This window comes from Myzus persicae, unplaced genomic scaffold, assembly GCF_001856785.1.
Source record: "Myzus persicae strain clone G006 unplaced genomic scaffold, MPER_G0061.0, whole genome shotgun sequence".
Classification (NCBI taxonomy): domain Eukaryota; kingdom Metazoa; phylum Arthropoda; class Insecta; order Hemiptera; family Aphididae; genus Myzus; species Myzus persicae.
This window is the reverse complement of record NW_019104059.1, coordinates 112,878-131,008: the sequence shown is the minus strand read 5'-3', so window position 1 is coordinate 131,008 and position 18,131 is coordinate 112,878. Positions and strand designations below refer to the sequence as shown.

The window sequence follows — 18,131 nt, the reverse complement described above, 5'->3', positions numbered from 1 at the left end:
ATGATATGTAGATAGTTCTGTCGACCAAGTCTTACCTATCGCAGCTATTACTATATTATTGTTTGAAAAATTATCTCGAAAGTATGAAACTGAAAAAAAAATTGTCAAATATAAAATTATGTTCAATTTTATAAGATTTGCTGGAATGCTGGCCATAATGTAGATGATAGAACTAAATAAGTAATAACAGCATCATCATTTAAATCTGTTATACTTATATACATTTTGAGGCAAGGTTTTATATAACTTGAAATAATTTTACGGTATGACAATTATTTCATGTCAAATTAATGAGTAAATTATGCTGAAAACTTCAACTTCATACAACTGTTATTCATTTTTCAGTTACAACAAAAAACAAAATCGATTTTGTCAAAAAATGTTTTTGTGTAAAAATTCACTTTTTTCTTTTTTTTTTAAATTCCTGTATTAAAAATGTATGAGGAACATTCTTTTAAAATTGAAATCTTAGGTATTAGGTATGAACAGAAAATATTTTGGGAATTTTAAACTACAATATAATTTTAAAATTGCCACGATTTTCACTTTCAATAATCATTAACAAATATTGTAAATTTACAAACAATCTTTTTTTAAATTCCTGTTATGATAATGTTAAATAACTGTGTATTACATTTTTAAGCTTTTTGACCGAACAAAAAATTGTTTAATGAAAGTTATTGAAAAAAAAAACCAAAAAAATCGAATTTTCGAGAGCCGAAATAAAATATATGTATGCATCATCACCCCAAACACCCCTACAAGGATTGAAGTACAAAGCTACATTCTTTATACGCTATTCAAAGAATTTATTGATATTTAATTTTTACTGAAAACAGTAGTTTTGAGTCTATAATGGACAAACAAAAACAGAAAGAAACATTCGTTAAACATTATTTTTTTTTTTATTTTTTTTTTCAAGTGTAGAAGCAAAAAATGTATTGATTTTACAATGTATATTTTATAAATTTATTTTTGTATCTGAAGTCAATTAAACTAGCAGCAAAAATTCTCCAATCATAAATTTTAAGTAGGTTTTTGATAGAAAACTTTTATCTAGTTTGTACTTTTGGGAGGTCAAAATTGAAAATTCTTCTATACTTTTTAAAATAGTCGAAAAGAAATATGATTAAAAAATATATGAACATTTTTTTAAATTTAAATTTTATAATTACAGCAAAATTCAAAAATTGTATTCAAAAATTAACATCAAAGTCTTAACATCATTACACCATTTTAACTGCGCACAAATTGATTTTTAAGTAGGTTTACTATTATAGGTAGGCAGTATAGGTACCTACTGTTCATAATATGCATCTTGTTTTCTAGGCTTCATTTAGATACTTTATACATATATACCTATATATGCATATTTGCACGTATGCACTTCACAATAAATGCTCAAATGTTAATGCCTAATTGCATGGTATTATATACATATAATTGTTATTTTTAACGGCTTCCCTGCGAGAACAGTGAACATGCACAGAATACCACAGTTTATATAATTATAATTTATTATTATTGCATTTTAGTTTTATTTTTTATTTTAATACCCATTATACAAGTATAATATAAGTTAATAATGATCATGTTATTTTATTTTATTATAGTTGTTAAGTTATTGTAGTTGTACACTAGAGGCGAATATAAAAAAAAAAAGTATGAAATGTGAATGTGGAATTGTATTATTGTGCATTTTTTTCATTAATCCATGTCAATCCGGTTCATCCCATGATCCTTCTTTCAAAAAAAAAATTCTCATAGATCACAATATGACTATAAGCAGAACAGCTCACCATACATTTTATGAAACAATCATTAGCTATATTATAAATTATTATTCAATTAAATCCCAAGTCCTCTTATATAATTTATCCTTACAATAGGCTTGTGATTTTTTTTGTCATAGTAAAAAGTAATTTAGTTTAACATTAAAAATATTCTTGATACCAGGTAATCAGGAAAAAAAGTATATTCGGACCTTGGGAATTTAGACGGTTGTATACAATGCTATACTGCGTAGTCTGTATATGTTTGTATCTAGTATAATAGAAGTACCTACCTATATTATGTTTTTCACAATATAATATTATATTATACGAGGCACACCTTAACACGGCAATGTCGGGTGTTGTATAATAGGATAGACCGAACTATTGTATTGATCAATGGTGGGAGGAGGAGGTTTCGGTAAACTATTTTTTTTTTCATACTACGTGCCGGCCGATAATGGATGAGTATGGGGGGCACAAATAGTCTTTCGAATCAGACAGTGACTTTATACAGTTACAGAAATCGTAACTTCTAAACGTTTCATTAATCATTATTGTCTTAAAAAGTTTCACAAAAACTATTTATCCTATAATCATATCATTTTTTCTTAAAGCCTTACAGAAATATTTGATGTGTGCTGTTCAATTTTAATCGATGCTCTAAATTACATAACTGCGTAAAAACAGTCTTAATGAAAAACCATATAATAAGATCATAATATTAACCTCGGCTGTAAATCGATTATACCATCATTCTGTTCAATTATTTGTTAAGTAGATACCTAGTTAAGAGCTGAGTTAAATAAAATACTTCCCACAATACTCGCACTCGCACACAATGTGGATGACTTTTGAATAGAAAACATGCTTCGTGATCTGCAGCACAGTCGCATGACATGAGATAATTTTTTTTATATCTCGCAAACCAGCCTCATTAGGGTCAAGGTTTTTTATGGTTGTAATTGTAGGTATCCATAGCCGGAAATGTTAAACAAAAAATTAATATACTTTTTAAATCTAAAATAGTTCACAATTCTTCAGTTAATGGCCTCAGTTGCCGAAGCTTAAAAATAATAATAAAAAAAAAAGTTCACAATTCTACCTCTACTCGTATACAGGTCTCGACAAATACCTATAGGTAGTAGGTATACTGAATTATAGTGAATATATTATAAATAATACAATAATACATGGTTTTTTTTAAACTCGAATTTTCGAAAATGAAATTGTTTTATTAATTTTTTTTAATCATCAATACTTCAGCGACATTCACCAGACTTACGATTGTCTCCAGGACTCCACGTTCACTAAACATTTTTGCTTATACGTAGGTACACGCATATAGTAATTATCTGTGACCTGTTTATCTTGTACAGACTATGGGACCAAGTTGGGGGCGTATTTCGTGAAAAGTTTCCTGCACATTTCAACTTTCAAGCAGATGCCACGGAATAATATGAGCTACTCGGGTACATACTACCCACACGCACATACAAAGAGATGATCTTCGTCGTAGGTACCTCTACCACCGATCGCCATACTAATAGATCGACGTACATAATATACACAATAAAATAAGACACGTCTTTGCGATGTGCGCGTTACCATAGCTCGCCGCATTGTAATAGTCCTATAAATAAACGCGAGGCATCCCTCCACCCATCGCCCTGCCAACCGCCACCACACCTCCACCGCGGACGTAACGACCGTCCGAAAGTCGAAACACTCGAAACAGTCGAAACCTAAAGTGCCGCAGTACCTCTATACACATTATTATAATACGCACGTTCACGTGTGCGAAGCGAGCTAAGCCGCTCCATCCGTTCCCGCCGCCGCGGCTGCGGCCGATGGCGTCCGCCGCGGCGATGGCTCTCGTCCAAGGAATTCCCCTCGGAGCACCGGCGGCCGGCTTCGCGCTAAATTACGATAACATAATTAAAGTCTTTTGTGTTCTGGTCTGTGCCCTGCGGCGGGCGGGCGGCGGGGTCCCTTGCGAAAGTGTCGGCGCGCGTCGTCCCTAAATGGCCCGCGTTTATCAGCTGCTGGTGGCCGCAGCGGCAGCCGGCAGGCAGGCAGGCAGGCAGGCAGGCAGCTTGCGTGTGGACGACGCCGAGGGGTTCTCAAAACGTTTCTCCGAGAGCGTGTCTCACAGTCTCCCCCCATTTTTCCGCTCACTTGTCGCGCGACACGCACACACGCCGAGTGCCGACCGAATAATAATACGCGCCACTCGCGCGCGCCTGCCTTATCGTCGACGTCGTCATTATTTACGAACCCGAATCATCCGATCGGCGATCACTGATCAGTGCGCGTTCGAAGTCTGAACGTTTTCGCTACTGCGCCAGAGTCCGCTCGATCACCGAGGCAGGTTATTTTTTTTTTATCGTCGTCGTCGTCGTCGTTGTTGTTGTTGTTGTTGCTACGTTCCGATCCGTCGGGTTCGATTCGATAATAAAATACAATAATAATAACAATTATTTATTATAGCAATTATTATTACTATTATTACTGAACATCATCGCGTGTGCGCGCGCCATTGCCGCGTGTTAGTGCGTGCGGGCAAGTTTCGCGGTTTGTAGTAAAGTTGCGTGCGTGCGCGCCTCCGCGAGAGATATCGAGACAAAATGGCGTCGGTCTTATGATAGCACTGGTCTGTGGAGCACGATATATATATTATGCTATAATATTATCGTTTTAATATCGTTAATTATACTCAAAACTCGAACGCTGCTTTTATAATATCGTCATCGTGTGCTCGGCGTTGCGGGTATGTGAGACGATGTTGACAAAATGGTCCCGATCGACGACCGTCACATCATCGTCGTCGTTCTCACCGTTTTGACGCGATCAATTTTTCTCTCGGCCTCGTCGGAATTGGAATCGTCCGCCCGAAGTGCCATGTAGTCCTCTGAATTCCGTTCAACCTCCACTTCCTTAACTTTTTTCTCTATTCTATTTATTTGTATTTCTCTATCTCTCTATTTCTCTCTGTCGGTATCCGTACTGTCCGGACCATGTCGTCCGTCGTCCCGTCGGCGACAAATAAATAACTTTTTTTTTAGAACTCGGGACGTGCTTCCCTCGAGGTTTTTCTCGAAAATAATGATGTCATTTAACCATTACGGTTACAACAGTTTGAAAAACGAACAGACCAACAAACGGCTGAGAACTGCCGACTACGACCGAGAGTCACGAACCACAAACAGTTCCGTTTCTTCGTACGAGGACGGACGCCGCAAGAACGCCGAAACGCAGCCCAACCACATACTTCTGTTGACCATCACCAAAGTGACGTACCCGATAAACACAGACGTCATCCATACCATTTCCAAAGATCATGGTAACGTTCTGCGCATAGTTATATTTAGGAAACGCGGTGTACAAGCTATGGTGGAATATGAAGAAGTGGAACAGGCCATACGAGCCAAGCAACTGATGGACGGTGCTGACATATACCAGGGGTGTTGTACATTGCGAGTGGAGTACGCCAAGCCGTCCAAGCTAAACGTCTACAAGAACGACTCTGAAACGTGGGACTATACCACACCTAATCCTGGGGAGAAGAAAACTGCACCCCTATTACCGGATCCTCCAAGAGCTCCTCTGATATCCACTCGACCTGCATTCCCTCGATTTGATTTTGAATGTCGAGGTGGACTGTTATCTACACCTCATGATTTACCTAATAATAATTATGGCGACAGCTATCCGGCAACGCCAGGACGTTGTGTTCTAATGGTTTATGGTCTAGATCCCGACAAAGCAAATTGTAATCGGCTATTTAATTTGTTTTGTTTGTACGGAAATGTGGTTAAAATTAAATTCTTAAAAAGCAAGGAGGGCTGTGCGATGGTACAGATGGACAATGAAATGTCTGTAGATCGTTGTATGGACAATTTGAATAAGCTGACACTTATTAGTGGTAATGTGTTACAGCTACAAGTATCAAAGCAAATGTATTTGTCTGACATTATGGTACCATATGATCTATCCGATGGCACTCCATCATTCAAAGATTATTCCAACTCAAAAAATAACAGGTAATATTTATTTGGCAAATCTTCATATCAATATTGAATGTCACTTTAGTTTACAAATATAGTTTAGGTTGGTAATGATTTTAGTTATTTAAAAAATGTTTTTTTCTAATTTTAAATAAGATTGTATACATTATTTAATATTTATAGATGTTTAATAGTTTTTAATTAAATCAAGTACTTTGATAGGTAAATTAAAAAACACGTTTTATAACTGATTTTATCATTTTAAATTTCTCAACGCTTTTGAAATAGTTCTTTAAACTATTAGACCAGTTATCCTATTACTTACCTATCAATTACAAGTATTTTAGTTTATTTATTAAATCAATTTCTAAGAAATTAAGTACTAATGTATAATTGTATTTTCAGATACCATTCAAATTCTAACGGAAAAAATCGGCGTCAGACCCCATCCAGTGTGTTGCATTTCTTCAATGCTCCACCAAACATATCAGAAGCTGATTTATCTCAGACAATAAGCAAAGCTGTAAAAGATGTTGATCCAAAAATTATCATTAAGATGTTTCCTCCCAAAGGTACAGAAGCACGTAGCTCGTCTGGACTTGTTGAGTTTACAGATATGGCTATAGCTGTGGAAGTGATAATGGCTGTCAACCACTGGCCGATAAAATGTGAATCGTCCAAGTTTCCGTACTTACTCAGACTATGTTTTTCATCGCTGCCCAAAGGAATAGCGAATGCTGAGATGGCACAGTGACACTGCGCTGCTTAATGAACTACCGTATCTCATGTTTGTCAATTATTACTTTTTAGTGCATAATATTGGGTTATTTTTATTTTTTAAAGAGAAATCGACTATGTTTCACATTTCCTATTAATAAGTTAAAAGGACTATGGTTAATGTCTGCCACACCCTTAAAATGTTTTCGTATATTTATTATTATTAAATATAATTATTATTTTTTTTCTGTATTTGTATTATTATATAATGTAGACTTGTCAATTATGAAAATCAAACCATATCTTCACTATTTTTGTTTCTGTTTTTAATTTATACTTTTGTGTACAATATTTCTGATGAAGTTAATTTCAGAATATGCCGAAATTAGGGATAAGTGGTGGGACCAAAACCATAATCTTGCCAATAAACTGTCCTAATAATGAATTTGAAACATATTTTTTTGTCACAAAATGCTAATGATGCGTGCACACTTAATATGATACTGAAATATATGATTCCTATTATTAATATTATTATTGATTATGGTACTGGTACTATTTGTTGTAGGAGGAACATTTTTTCCGGGAATATTTAGCTTGATAGTAGATTGTTTTTAAATTTGTTAATAATTGTAAGTAAAGACAATTCGTTTTAGTTTTGTTTTAATAGTAATAGATCCATCATAGTTGTTTTATGTTTTCTTTACTTTGCAACAATATTATAAAGATTTAGTTGAAAGTTTAAAATGTATATTAGACTAGTTATAATAAATTATTAGGTTGTATTTATTTTATTTTTAATTTTAGAATAAAAATGATATATGATTAAAAAAAAATTATATAAGTTACCACTGTTTTTAGTTTCCTAGTAACTTGAATCATTGAATGTAGTAACTCCAATACCAATCAGGTAGTGAACTTGTTTCATATTGTTTTGACTAAATAACAAAAGTTAATGTAATTGAGTAAGTTATATTGTAGTATTCTTTTTATTTTCCTTTACATTCACTTAAAAATACTTTTGAAATTATTGTGTTCAATCCTGTCTAATTCTAAACAATTATCTTAAAACTATACACCAAAAATTACAGTTGCAAATTATTTAATTTATGGGTATTTATTTTTTCACTCTTAACTAATACTATTTTTGTTATTATTTCAATTCTAATTATGTTTTATAAGTTAGTTTTTAAGCATAAAATAATAAGCTGACTGAATTCTATTCTTTGCAGTTAGCCTGTGCTAGATGCAGTAATAATAAATATTTGAATCATAATCGTAATGGTATTGACATATTGTAGTACTTTATGCAAAATATATATCTAATGAGTCAACATTTAAATGGCTTTTGCAGATTCAATGACCTTGTGTTATTTTTACCTTTGTTAATTACCTAACAATATTGAGTTATCTATTTAAAGGTAAGTTTTTAAGACTGGAAAAAAGTACCTAATTATAAACAATTTGTAATTTCAAAATTGATAAATTTAAACTTCAATTAATTTGGTCAATTTTTATTTGTCTTAATATCATGGGTAATCAGTAGGTACTATTGGCTTATATTAGGTAGGTGATTATGTAATAACAAAGTTTTATCCATTATATTACTCAGCAGGTTGAATAATTAGATTTAATTTATTACACATATTAACTAATAATTTTTATAAATAAACGTAATTTTAACTAAGTACCAACAAGGCTACAATTTAAAACAAAGTTTTACCTGCATTAAACTCAAAATTATAAATGCAAGTTAAAGGTTACCTAATTGTACATAGTGATTTTGTAAGTGTGCTTGCCCTCATTTTCCCCTCAAATTCTGATTTTTAGAATTTTTAAGTATACCTGAAGACTATATTTTTAAATTTCTGTTATTGTTTGTACTATTTTATCAGTCATGTGGCAATACAAACTTATTTTTCAAATGAGAACCCATCTTTTTACCGCAAATTTTTTCCGTTGAAAATGATGTACCTATATAAATAAAAAATTTAACTAGTAGTTTCTGAGTTCTTTAAATGTTTATACTTAGGGCAATATTCCTAAAACTAGTTTTTGGAAAATAAAACTATATGAAGTATTATAGGTACTTGGATAATTTTTACAAATTTTTATGTTCATGGATCAATAACAATTACTGTCATTTTCAAATTGTCTAAGCTCCCTATCTACTTAACTTATTACAATAGACATATTATAGGTAATCCTTAGTAGTAAGTACACACAATGATATGCCTAACTCAAAGACCCACCTTCTTAAATACATCAAATTCTCAAAATAAATACAAGTATATGCTTAATAATTAAAAATGAAAAGAGGGGTTCTTATTTGAAAAGCAGAATTTTATATTAACACAGAATCATCCTTAAGTGGTACAAAAAAATTCCAGTATGACGTATAATATATGGTTTTCAAGTGTATTTAAAAATTCAGAAAAAATCCCAATTTAAACATAGACAAGTATACTTAATTTAAGCATACCAATAGGGTGATTATGCTAAAAGTCATCTTATATACAAAAATTAACGTTGTTGTACCACAGGTTATTAATTTTTACAGTGAAGTAGTGAACACTAAAGACTAAACTAAAAACAATATGTAGCCATGTAGGTACCTATTATTCAAAATAAAAAAGAACAATTTGATAAGTCATAGGTATACCTATTTAGTATAGTTCTGTTATGAGGAATACTCGCACCATTGATTTTCAACAAATCTATTTATGTAAGAAATTCTTCAATTTATTCTTCTCTCAAATGGTACGTAACAGCTCAACTATGAAATATTTTTTTTTAAGTTATATTAAATCTCTTCTGAAAGAAATATTGGAACATATCTGCTTTTTCGCAATGACATTTTAGATTCTGAGTGGAGCGATGAATACATTAAGTAAACAATGATGAGTGTTTTTTTTATTATTTATTTTATTTTTTGTTTTTGTGTCTTTGATCACAGTTTGGGGCAGTAAAATGGATTCGATTTTCTTCAGCAGCAACTTGTTTTGGTAGGAAAGTGAATCTAGTTGGTGCATTCGGGAAGTCAAAATTTGAAATTAAAAATAGTTTTCAAAAGTGACAGGTAAAACAAACAAAAAATTAAAGAATCTTTAAAATAAATCATTTTTCGATAAAATCGATTTTGGTTTTTAATGTAACTCTAAAAAAAATTACTATAAATACATGCAATTTTCACTGCATTTTTGTGTTAAAATTTTCTATACATCATAAAATTGGTCTTCAAAATATTTTGACTCGTGCTAAATTACTTATAGATATATGAAATGTTCGATTATTATTTGTTTTTTTTATACTACTGTCTATACCAAAATTTCTCACGGACAAAAAACTTGAAATTGTAATACGACAAGGTTCCTCGTTAGTTGAAGTCAATGAAAACTAGAAATTAAAAAAAAAAGTTGAGTTTACATCCAGAATAATTATTAAATAATTAAATTAAATTTTTATGCTCGTTTAAGTTTAGAATCTTGACAAAATTCGTAAAAATTACAAAAATTAGCAAATTATTTTAAGTTAGAATTATATCAATTTTTTTTTTATACCTAAGATTTAAAAATTTAATACAACATTTTTTATAAGTTTCTCTACCTTAATAAAAAAATAATAATTTCTACCGGAAAGTCAAATTAAAGTTTAATAAGCGTTAGAAGCTGAAATTTTTATAATATTGGATACTCACTTGAATTCTCTTGTAGCGATTTTCTTATTTCGTTGTAATTCAAAATCTATTCTAATGGCTTGACACATGGCATTTACAACATCTGTTTATTTCATCAATTCATATACTTGATAACATTTTCAAAATATTTTAACTTATTTTAAGCTGTCGACGGACATTTTCAATTTTAATTTTTTATGTTTTTTTTCCTATAAATGTCAATAAAATTGAATTGGTTGGGTCAAGAATGATATCGTATCATTTAATTCAAATGTAATAGGGATGGTGCAGCGACCTTTTAGACACCTAATGTAAAGTAGAGAGACATCCCCTTATCCGCTTTTTTTTTTGTCAATAGTAATTTTCACCTTACTTATAGATTTGAAAAAAATATGTGCTACACAATGATAATAATTATTAATTATTATTAGAAAAAACATGCAATTTTATTTTATGTACCTAACCTGTGGTAACCATTTATATGAATAAAAAAAAAATACTGATTTCTACTAATTTCTTTTATTAGGTACTATTAATTATTATAATCTGTAACCAACGGCAACCATTTATAAACAAAAATGTATTTGTTTATTAAACATAATACAATAAATATATATATTTGAAATAAGTAGTTCTTGAAAGATAAGTTTTTGAATATTAAAAACACTCCAATTCTTGACTTTTACCAATGTTTTAAATTTAAAATTTTTATCAAATATGTTCTAATTTATAGGTACTTAATTATAGCCTATAGGTGTAACATTAATCATTATTGAGTTAATACCGCTTCATACACACCAAAGCAATTATTGTAGGTTCAAGCTAGACTTTTATTGTTACATCGTGCGGATTACTGCAAACCCAAATTTGTCCATATTTCAGATTTATGAGTTATTTAGAAAACTGCAAGTGTTTCCAGACACCTCACGAACATTTTTAATTCCGTCTATTTCGTTGTTATTGCTGGTCATTGCGTGGATTTTAGCATTTGTGAAGTAAAATATGAAAATTCGCTCCTCACAATAGCAATAAATGTCTTCTATTTTTGGTGGCAAACGCCAATTCCTACATTTTTGGCACAACTTTAAAATCACTATTTTCAGCATTCCGGTTTTTCTTTTGTATGTAATAACATTATATTGGGAACGAGTGTGCAGGTAATATTGACTAAGTGTTTAATGTTTTAGTGTTGTTAGTGTTAGGTAGTTGCTTAGTATTGGCCGAAACAATAATTTATTGTGATCTAACTGCGACAATAGTTCAACGACAACACGTTTTTAAAATTAATTCTCTCGATGGTCTTCTCGATGAATTCGGAAAAATCGCACTATAGCGGGAAATGTACCTACTTATAGCCGTAGCCCATTTATAAAATGTATACTACATAATGTACTATCTTTCTAGTAATTATAAAGTAAGTAATACCTAACTAATGCTGAAAATTATAATTTTAGTGAATTGTAAGTTAATCACCAAAAACCAAACAAAAAAAAATGAGAATTATTAACGGGTAGCAGTGTTTTAGCCTAAATTTTGAAATCCTGGTATAAACGTTGCTACTATATGAATAACCTAAAACTCTTATGTGTGAGGAGCAGAAAAGAGTATTTTTTGGAGACGAGATAAGTACCTAAGACCTAAATGTTTTATATAAATAAGACATGTAGAACCGTCCAAAATAATGACTATCTTTTATTCACTCGGTAGCATTACATAATAATTTATAATACTATAATATAATAATAATATTGAGTAGGTAGGTGCCTACTTAATATGGTAGAACTATTATGTAACTAGTATGGGCCTGCAGGTGTGACAACAAGAAGAGGCTCGAAAGAGACATAAAAACACTTATATTAGTATAACGGTATCTTAAAATAAATTATAAATTAAAATGTATTATATAAAAGTGTAAGCAAGTGTATTTAAGTGTACGTACATAAAAATATTTGTATATAAAAAAAACATAATTAAAAGTAGTGTTTTATAAACAAAATTTTAAACGTCTCGAATGTTGTTTTGAAATAAATCTATTACTACTTCTGGTTTTATATCAATTTGATGATGAATATTTAATATAACGATAACCCATTCAAACAATTTTCTCCCATTGTCGTTCTCAAATACGATTTGATTCTTTTTAAGCTAGAAAAACATCTCTCTGCACTTGTTGATGTCGTTATAGGTAATACAGCAAGAATAAGTAATAGTTGACGTATGTTTGGGAAATATCTACTTCAGTCTCTTTAAATGCTTCCATAGCCTTGCTGATTTTTGATTTTTTTTTCTGGTTTTTTAACCCAATGTAACTGCCATATCATGATTTCAGCTATAAAATTGCAATAGAAATTATTTTGTCAACATAATAGGTATATATATATATATATAGATATATTTATTATTTAACCTTTTAATTCGTTAAGTGTTCATGGTAAATCTGATTCATAGAAAGATGTACCTTTTAAAATGTCCTCTTCAGATTGAGCATTTAAGTTATTTTTTATAAGTTGTTGTATTTTAAACACTTTATTATTTTGATTGTCTAAAAACATAGTTTGAATAGACGTTATAAAATTATCCAAGACTTTGAAATAAACTGTAATTTTAAAATATTCTTCAGTACTTGAAGTAGTTTGATCGGTGAGCTAGTCTTTTGCATATCTGTGGAATTTTAACACCAATATTAACACACCTGTTTTAGACACAGCAAGATTAAAAATATCAATGGATATTTAAAATATATTCACTGTTATTTTTAAGAGCAAGGAGCAACCAACACAATACTTATCATTTCAATACACTTTGTTAAATCTAAATCGGGATTTTATAGCTGACTTGATATTGGCAAAGTTATATTGACAGTATTTCGACCACTACATCCAAAGACAAAATAAATTCAAAATTTAATACTGATTGAAGAAGTCTATTGCATTTTGAAAGTATATTTCCATCTGTATTACCTATTATATCTTCCAAAAATATTACAATAGGCAAAAGCATATCCAAAATCTAAGAACCGCCTCATGATATTCAACCCATCGCATTTCGCATAGTTTTATTAAAATAACAGATTTTGATGTCGGTAAATGTTTTTACTTATAATATAATCTATAAATAAAAATGGAGTCAAAAATGTATAACAATTCATCAATTCAGAACGCCTGTGCCGATTTTTCTCAATTTTTATTTTAATTGTTTGTAATTGCCGCGGGAAGGATTTTTTTACGAAAAAAATTTTTTTAATGATTTATGTTTTGAATTCCGGAATGTTTTTTCGAATTGAAAAAGCTACAGCAAGTTTTAGCTTATAAAATTGTCCATATGACATAATTAATCGTTAAAATGGGATCCTCGGCAAACACCAAAAAAATGGATCAACATAAAGAAATATGATATGTATTAGGTATTAATATTATGTTTCACTATATAAAGTAAAGTTTAAATTTTGTAAAGTGATAATTTTCGTATCGTTTTTATTCCGTTCGATTTTCTTTATAGCTGTATTGCTGTAATATTCTCTTTACATAGAATGCAATAGTCGATAGAAGAGATAAAATTTAGCTTTTATCTAGATTTCATCTAGATATTATTATATATTATTCGATTATTACGACTTCATTTTCTATTTTCCGTTGTTAGGGTTACCAGAAAAACTGCTCGAGTACAATTTTAGTTTGTTTTATTTTATTTTACTAATCTAACAAGACAGAATCCTGGATGGTTTAGATTCACAATTATTGGACCCGATAGGAGTTGCAAACAGAGATTTTAAGATTTACGAAGAAAATATTTGTTTATATACGGTTGCAATGGTTATAGGATAAATATAAATATATTTTGTAGAAATGGTTATTTTTTTTGTGTTTATTGGTTGCCTGCAGTGGTTCATCGTGCAGATCAGGTATAAGCATGCATACAATTGAATTTTCGCACATTGCCTACCCAGGTGGCTGAGTTGCGCTTATTATAGCCGCTCATCGGCGTGTCCGCAATCAAAATAAATATAAAACATATTATTTCAATAACACACAGCAGGTAGGCATAATATACTGTTCGCATTATCACCATCGAGTCTTATATAGAGTTTGCATTTTGGCAACAAAGTGCAAGTGATCAGCTAGTGACTTATAAAATAAAGTATAATTTAATGAAATATTAATTATCAAAACAAAATCAGAAACCTGAATTACTCGTGAATCGTGATTATAAGTTTTACGTCACAGTTATATTCTTACACATATTATGGGCGATGGGGGGGGCTCCGGCCCCCTCCTTAAATCCACCCCTGCCGTAAAATGATGAATAATAAATATGTAGTCATGCGGGTAAAATTATAAGAACTAAGAAAACTAACTAAGATTTAAAAGCAGAAAAATTTTCATCGTGTGTTCGGGGGGAAAGTATTTACGTTTCATTGTGCCGAATCTGAATCCCCAAGCGATCATCAGACATATTTTATAATATAAATTAGATACCTACCTATCGTCTTATTATTAATTTAATAAAATTTGAAACGAGATAATATCATTATACATTTTACAGATGTTCCAAAATGACGATTTTGTGTTGATTTAAAAATAATAAAAATATTTGTCTTCCTATAGGTAGGAGTAGCCAGTAGGTAGGTGTGATAATATATTAATATATAATTAGTAAGAATGTTGTGCGTCTTTCAGATAGGTACAATAAGCGATCCACATGAGTATTGATTTTAATAATATTTTAATAATTTTGTATAATAAAATTAAGTACGTTCCTAAATACAGAAAAAACCAAATATGATACTCATACTTCTTAGACAAGTTCACATTTCAATGTACAGTTTTAAGTTTGATTTGAGCAATAACATCGATCACTTCTCTTTGAGATGATTCAGCTTTATAATCACGAAGCGTTGTAACCACAGGTTCGGTTATAAAAATGGAAGTGCCCTGCAGAATAGCTGGACAATTGTTGAGAAAACTTTTTTTGTATATCTCCGTGTTTTTCGGGATATTTCAAAGTATACACAGTGGCGTACATACTGGAGGGGTCAACCCCCCACCCACGAGGGCTAAAAAAAATTGTGATATTATTGATGAGTTGTAATATTATATTCGTAATTTCATTGATACTCTCTGAACTTCAAGTATACAATTATATGAATATTATGATGATTAAATAATTATATTGATAGGTGTTTAAGAAGTTCACTGCGAGATTTAATAACACCGCTCTTAATTTTGTTGTTATACACAGTTCTTGTCTAGTAATATAAGGTTTATAAGTAGCACACTCGATATAAAGTATACAAAAAAGCAGGTTCCTCAGTTGTCTAACATTTTTTATTAAAAACTGCACACTTGTATGTACTTAATTTATATAAAAGTTAGCTTAAAGAAGCTATAAACTATGTGAATATATCTTCTTTAGTCTAAATTATAAAAAATTATAAGTGTCTATGATAGCATATTAGTCTTAATTTTAAATTAAATTTTATTAATTAATTTTTGTAATATTAATGTGATGATTTGTGTGCATTTTGTTTTAATTTAAACATTGTTCACAGACAAAACTTACCTGATACCACTCGTTGTCTTATCGGTTTTTGTTGTGTTCAGATGTTTTCGGAGTTTATCATACTCCCTTCGCCACGAGGATGTGGAGTTGCGATGAGCTAAACCCTAAAATGTAATTCCTTTAAGTCCTAAAATAATAATAATATTGAACTGCAGTAGTGTAACTATTTTGCCTATACTAAATGCCGGGAAACAATTTATGGTTGCACAAGGTAAGACAACATAATATTATGATTTATATTTATATTTTATGTACATCTAATTTTTTCAGTATTTTAGTATTCACAATGGTTTTTAACGTTATATGTATAGTCTAGATGATATGAATTAAATATTTAATTGTACTGTCGATTTTTATATAAATAATATAATAATCAACTTCAATATGAATTGTTCACTATCAATATTTTCAGTAAGTTAGAAACGTACCTATACTTTTTGATCATTTTCATGAGTGGATTAAAATGTGTACCTACTATCATTTTTTAGAGAAAAATACACCTATACAGGTTCCAAAGTACTGACTTAAGTTCTACTCCAATAAAAATGTTTGAAAATTTTTTTAATTTATTAGGATGTATATTTAACATGTATTTAACATGTACATACAACATATATATTTAATCAATGGTTATGCTGCTACATATAAGCTATGTATTATGTTCTAGATTTTATCCAGCGAGAGAACGTGTTGATTCTGCGCATCCCTTTGCGTCACCCTGTTATTGAAACTAGTTCCCCTATGGCTGGGTGTAGTGAAGGGGTGCGCAGAAGAACCGATTTTGGTCAGCCCGCGGCACGTTCTCTCGCTGGACAGAATATGTAATAGAATATCCCTGAACAGTAATGAACACAAGCTTTTCAATATTTCTCGTGAAATGTAGTTGGTCTTGCCTATAGTGAACCCCTTTATTGTCGCTACTTTCAAGCGAATTTGAAAACATTGAATACTAAGGAGAACTACTACTAACTATACCTACACCACGGAAATTCTTGTTTTTAGTAGACCAATCTAGCCTTGTAAGTCAGTTCAAAAATAATGTTCATATTACGGAAAATTACATTAAATAGATGATAATGTTACTCATCGATCATTAACGATGTTGAAAAAAACATACTTAGGTATTTGTCGTTAATCGTTATTGCGAATGCTTCAATATTAATGTCCAATAAATAGAGATCACAATTTGTACTCGTGAAAAAATTCATAATCAAACAATTGAGATGTTGGAGTAAAGTTTCTAAATAAAAATTTTCTACCGACGAAAATTGTGCATGCGCTCTAACAATATCCAATAAATCGAAGCACTTATGATAAAATAGATAGGTATCATCACAGTTTTTTGATACATATCCTCCTTTTTACTTCACCATTATCGTAATTCTCCACTTCTTATTGGCTATCAAATATCAATCATATACATACATATATAAAATAGTAATAAATCAACTTATCAGAGGCGGAGAACTACGACATGGGCTGGAGGTGAAGGAGATGCGCACACTGAAAAAAACTATTACTACTGAGATAATACCTATCTATTTTGTCATGTGAACCAAGATATCTAGTTTTAAATTAAGTGCATTTGAAGTAGTGATTTTCTGTCTTTGACTCTTTGTCTAACACTTGTGTCGTGTGGAATTGTGGAACATAGGAACAGTGTCAGATTCTGTGTGATGATTCCAATGTACCGCGATTGATCTGGCGAAGCGATACGAATTCTAAAAACGGATTTGAGTTTGTCGTCAAGTCTACTTGAGATCGACTTTACCAGATTTTTAAGTTTTTAATTTTAACTCCTATACAAATAAATTGTAATATTCCATTTCCTTTTACGAATTTTTTAAGATATAGGGAGATAATAATAAAAATTTGGGAATCGATCTCAAGTAGATATGATGACGAAATCAAATGTGTATTAGAATTTATTCTTATCGCTTCTCTAGATTAATCGGTGCGTTGGAATGAAAACACGTCTAAATTCCTATGTTCTACGTGTGTTAGACAAAGATACAAAATCGCCGCTTCTAGTCCAATGCACTGCCAACTATCCACCAAGATCGTAATTTTTTGGACGTCTATTTTTAATTTATCTTAATTAGTGGGTTTACCTGAACCGCTGAACCTGTCTCGTTTAGTTATAGAACATATTCATAATATTCACAAATATTCCTTATCTGATCATTATCAACACTTGGCATTTCTTATGGTTGTTAACAATATGACATGATTCACTAAAAAATCACGATAATCCCCACATTGGTTAGTGAATAACAGTATACTCTGATGTAACTCAATTCACTGTAAAATCATAGTATACATAATATTATGTAATATCGTATGATGTTTACGCGTATATTTATGCTATTGAAAATAATTTTAATATTGAGTATTTAAACT

The 18,131-nt window shown here is 30.8% G+C and overlaps 1 protein-coding gene across 1 annotated transcript; it reads left to right on the top strand.

The window, feature by feature from the left end:
- Window positions 1–4,877: 4,877 nt before the first annotated feature.
- Window positions 4,878–7,838, top strand: LOC111038196 (heterogeneous nuclear ribonucleoprotein L-like). Its single transcript, XM_022321205.1, has 2 exons — window positions 4,878–5,815; window positions 6,185–7,838. Exons 1-2 carry the CDS (start codon window positions 4,878–4,880, stop codon window positions 6,531–6,533), a joined length of 1,287 nt encoding a protein of 428 aa, XP_022176897.1. The 3' UTR covers window positions 6,534–7,838.
- Window positions 7,839–18,131: the final 10,293 nt, after the last annotated feature.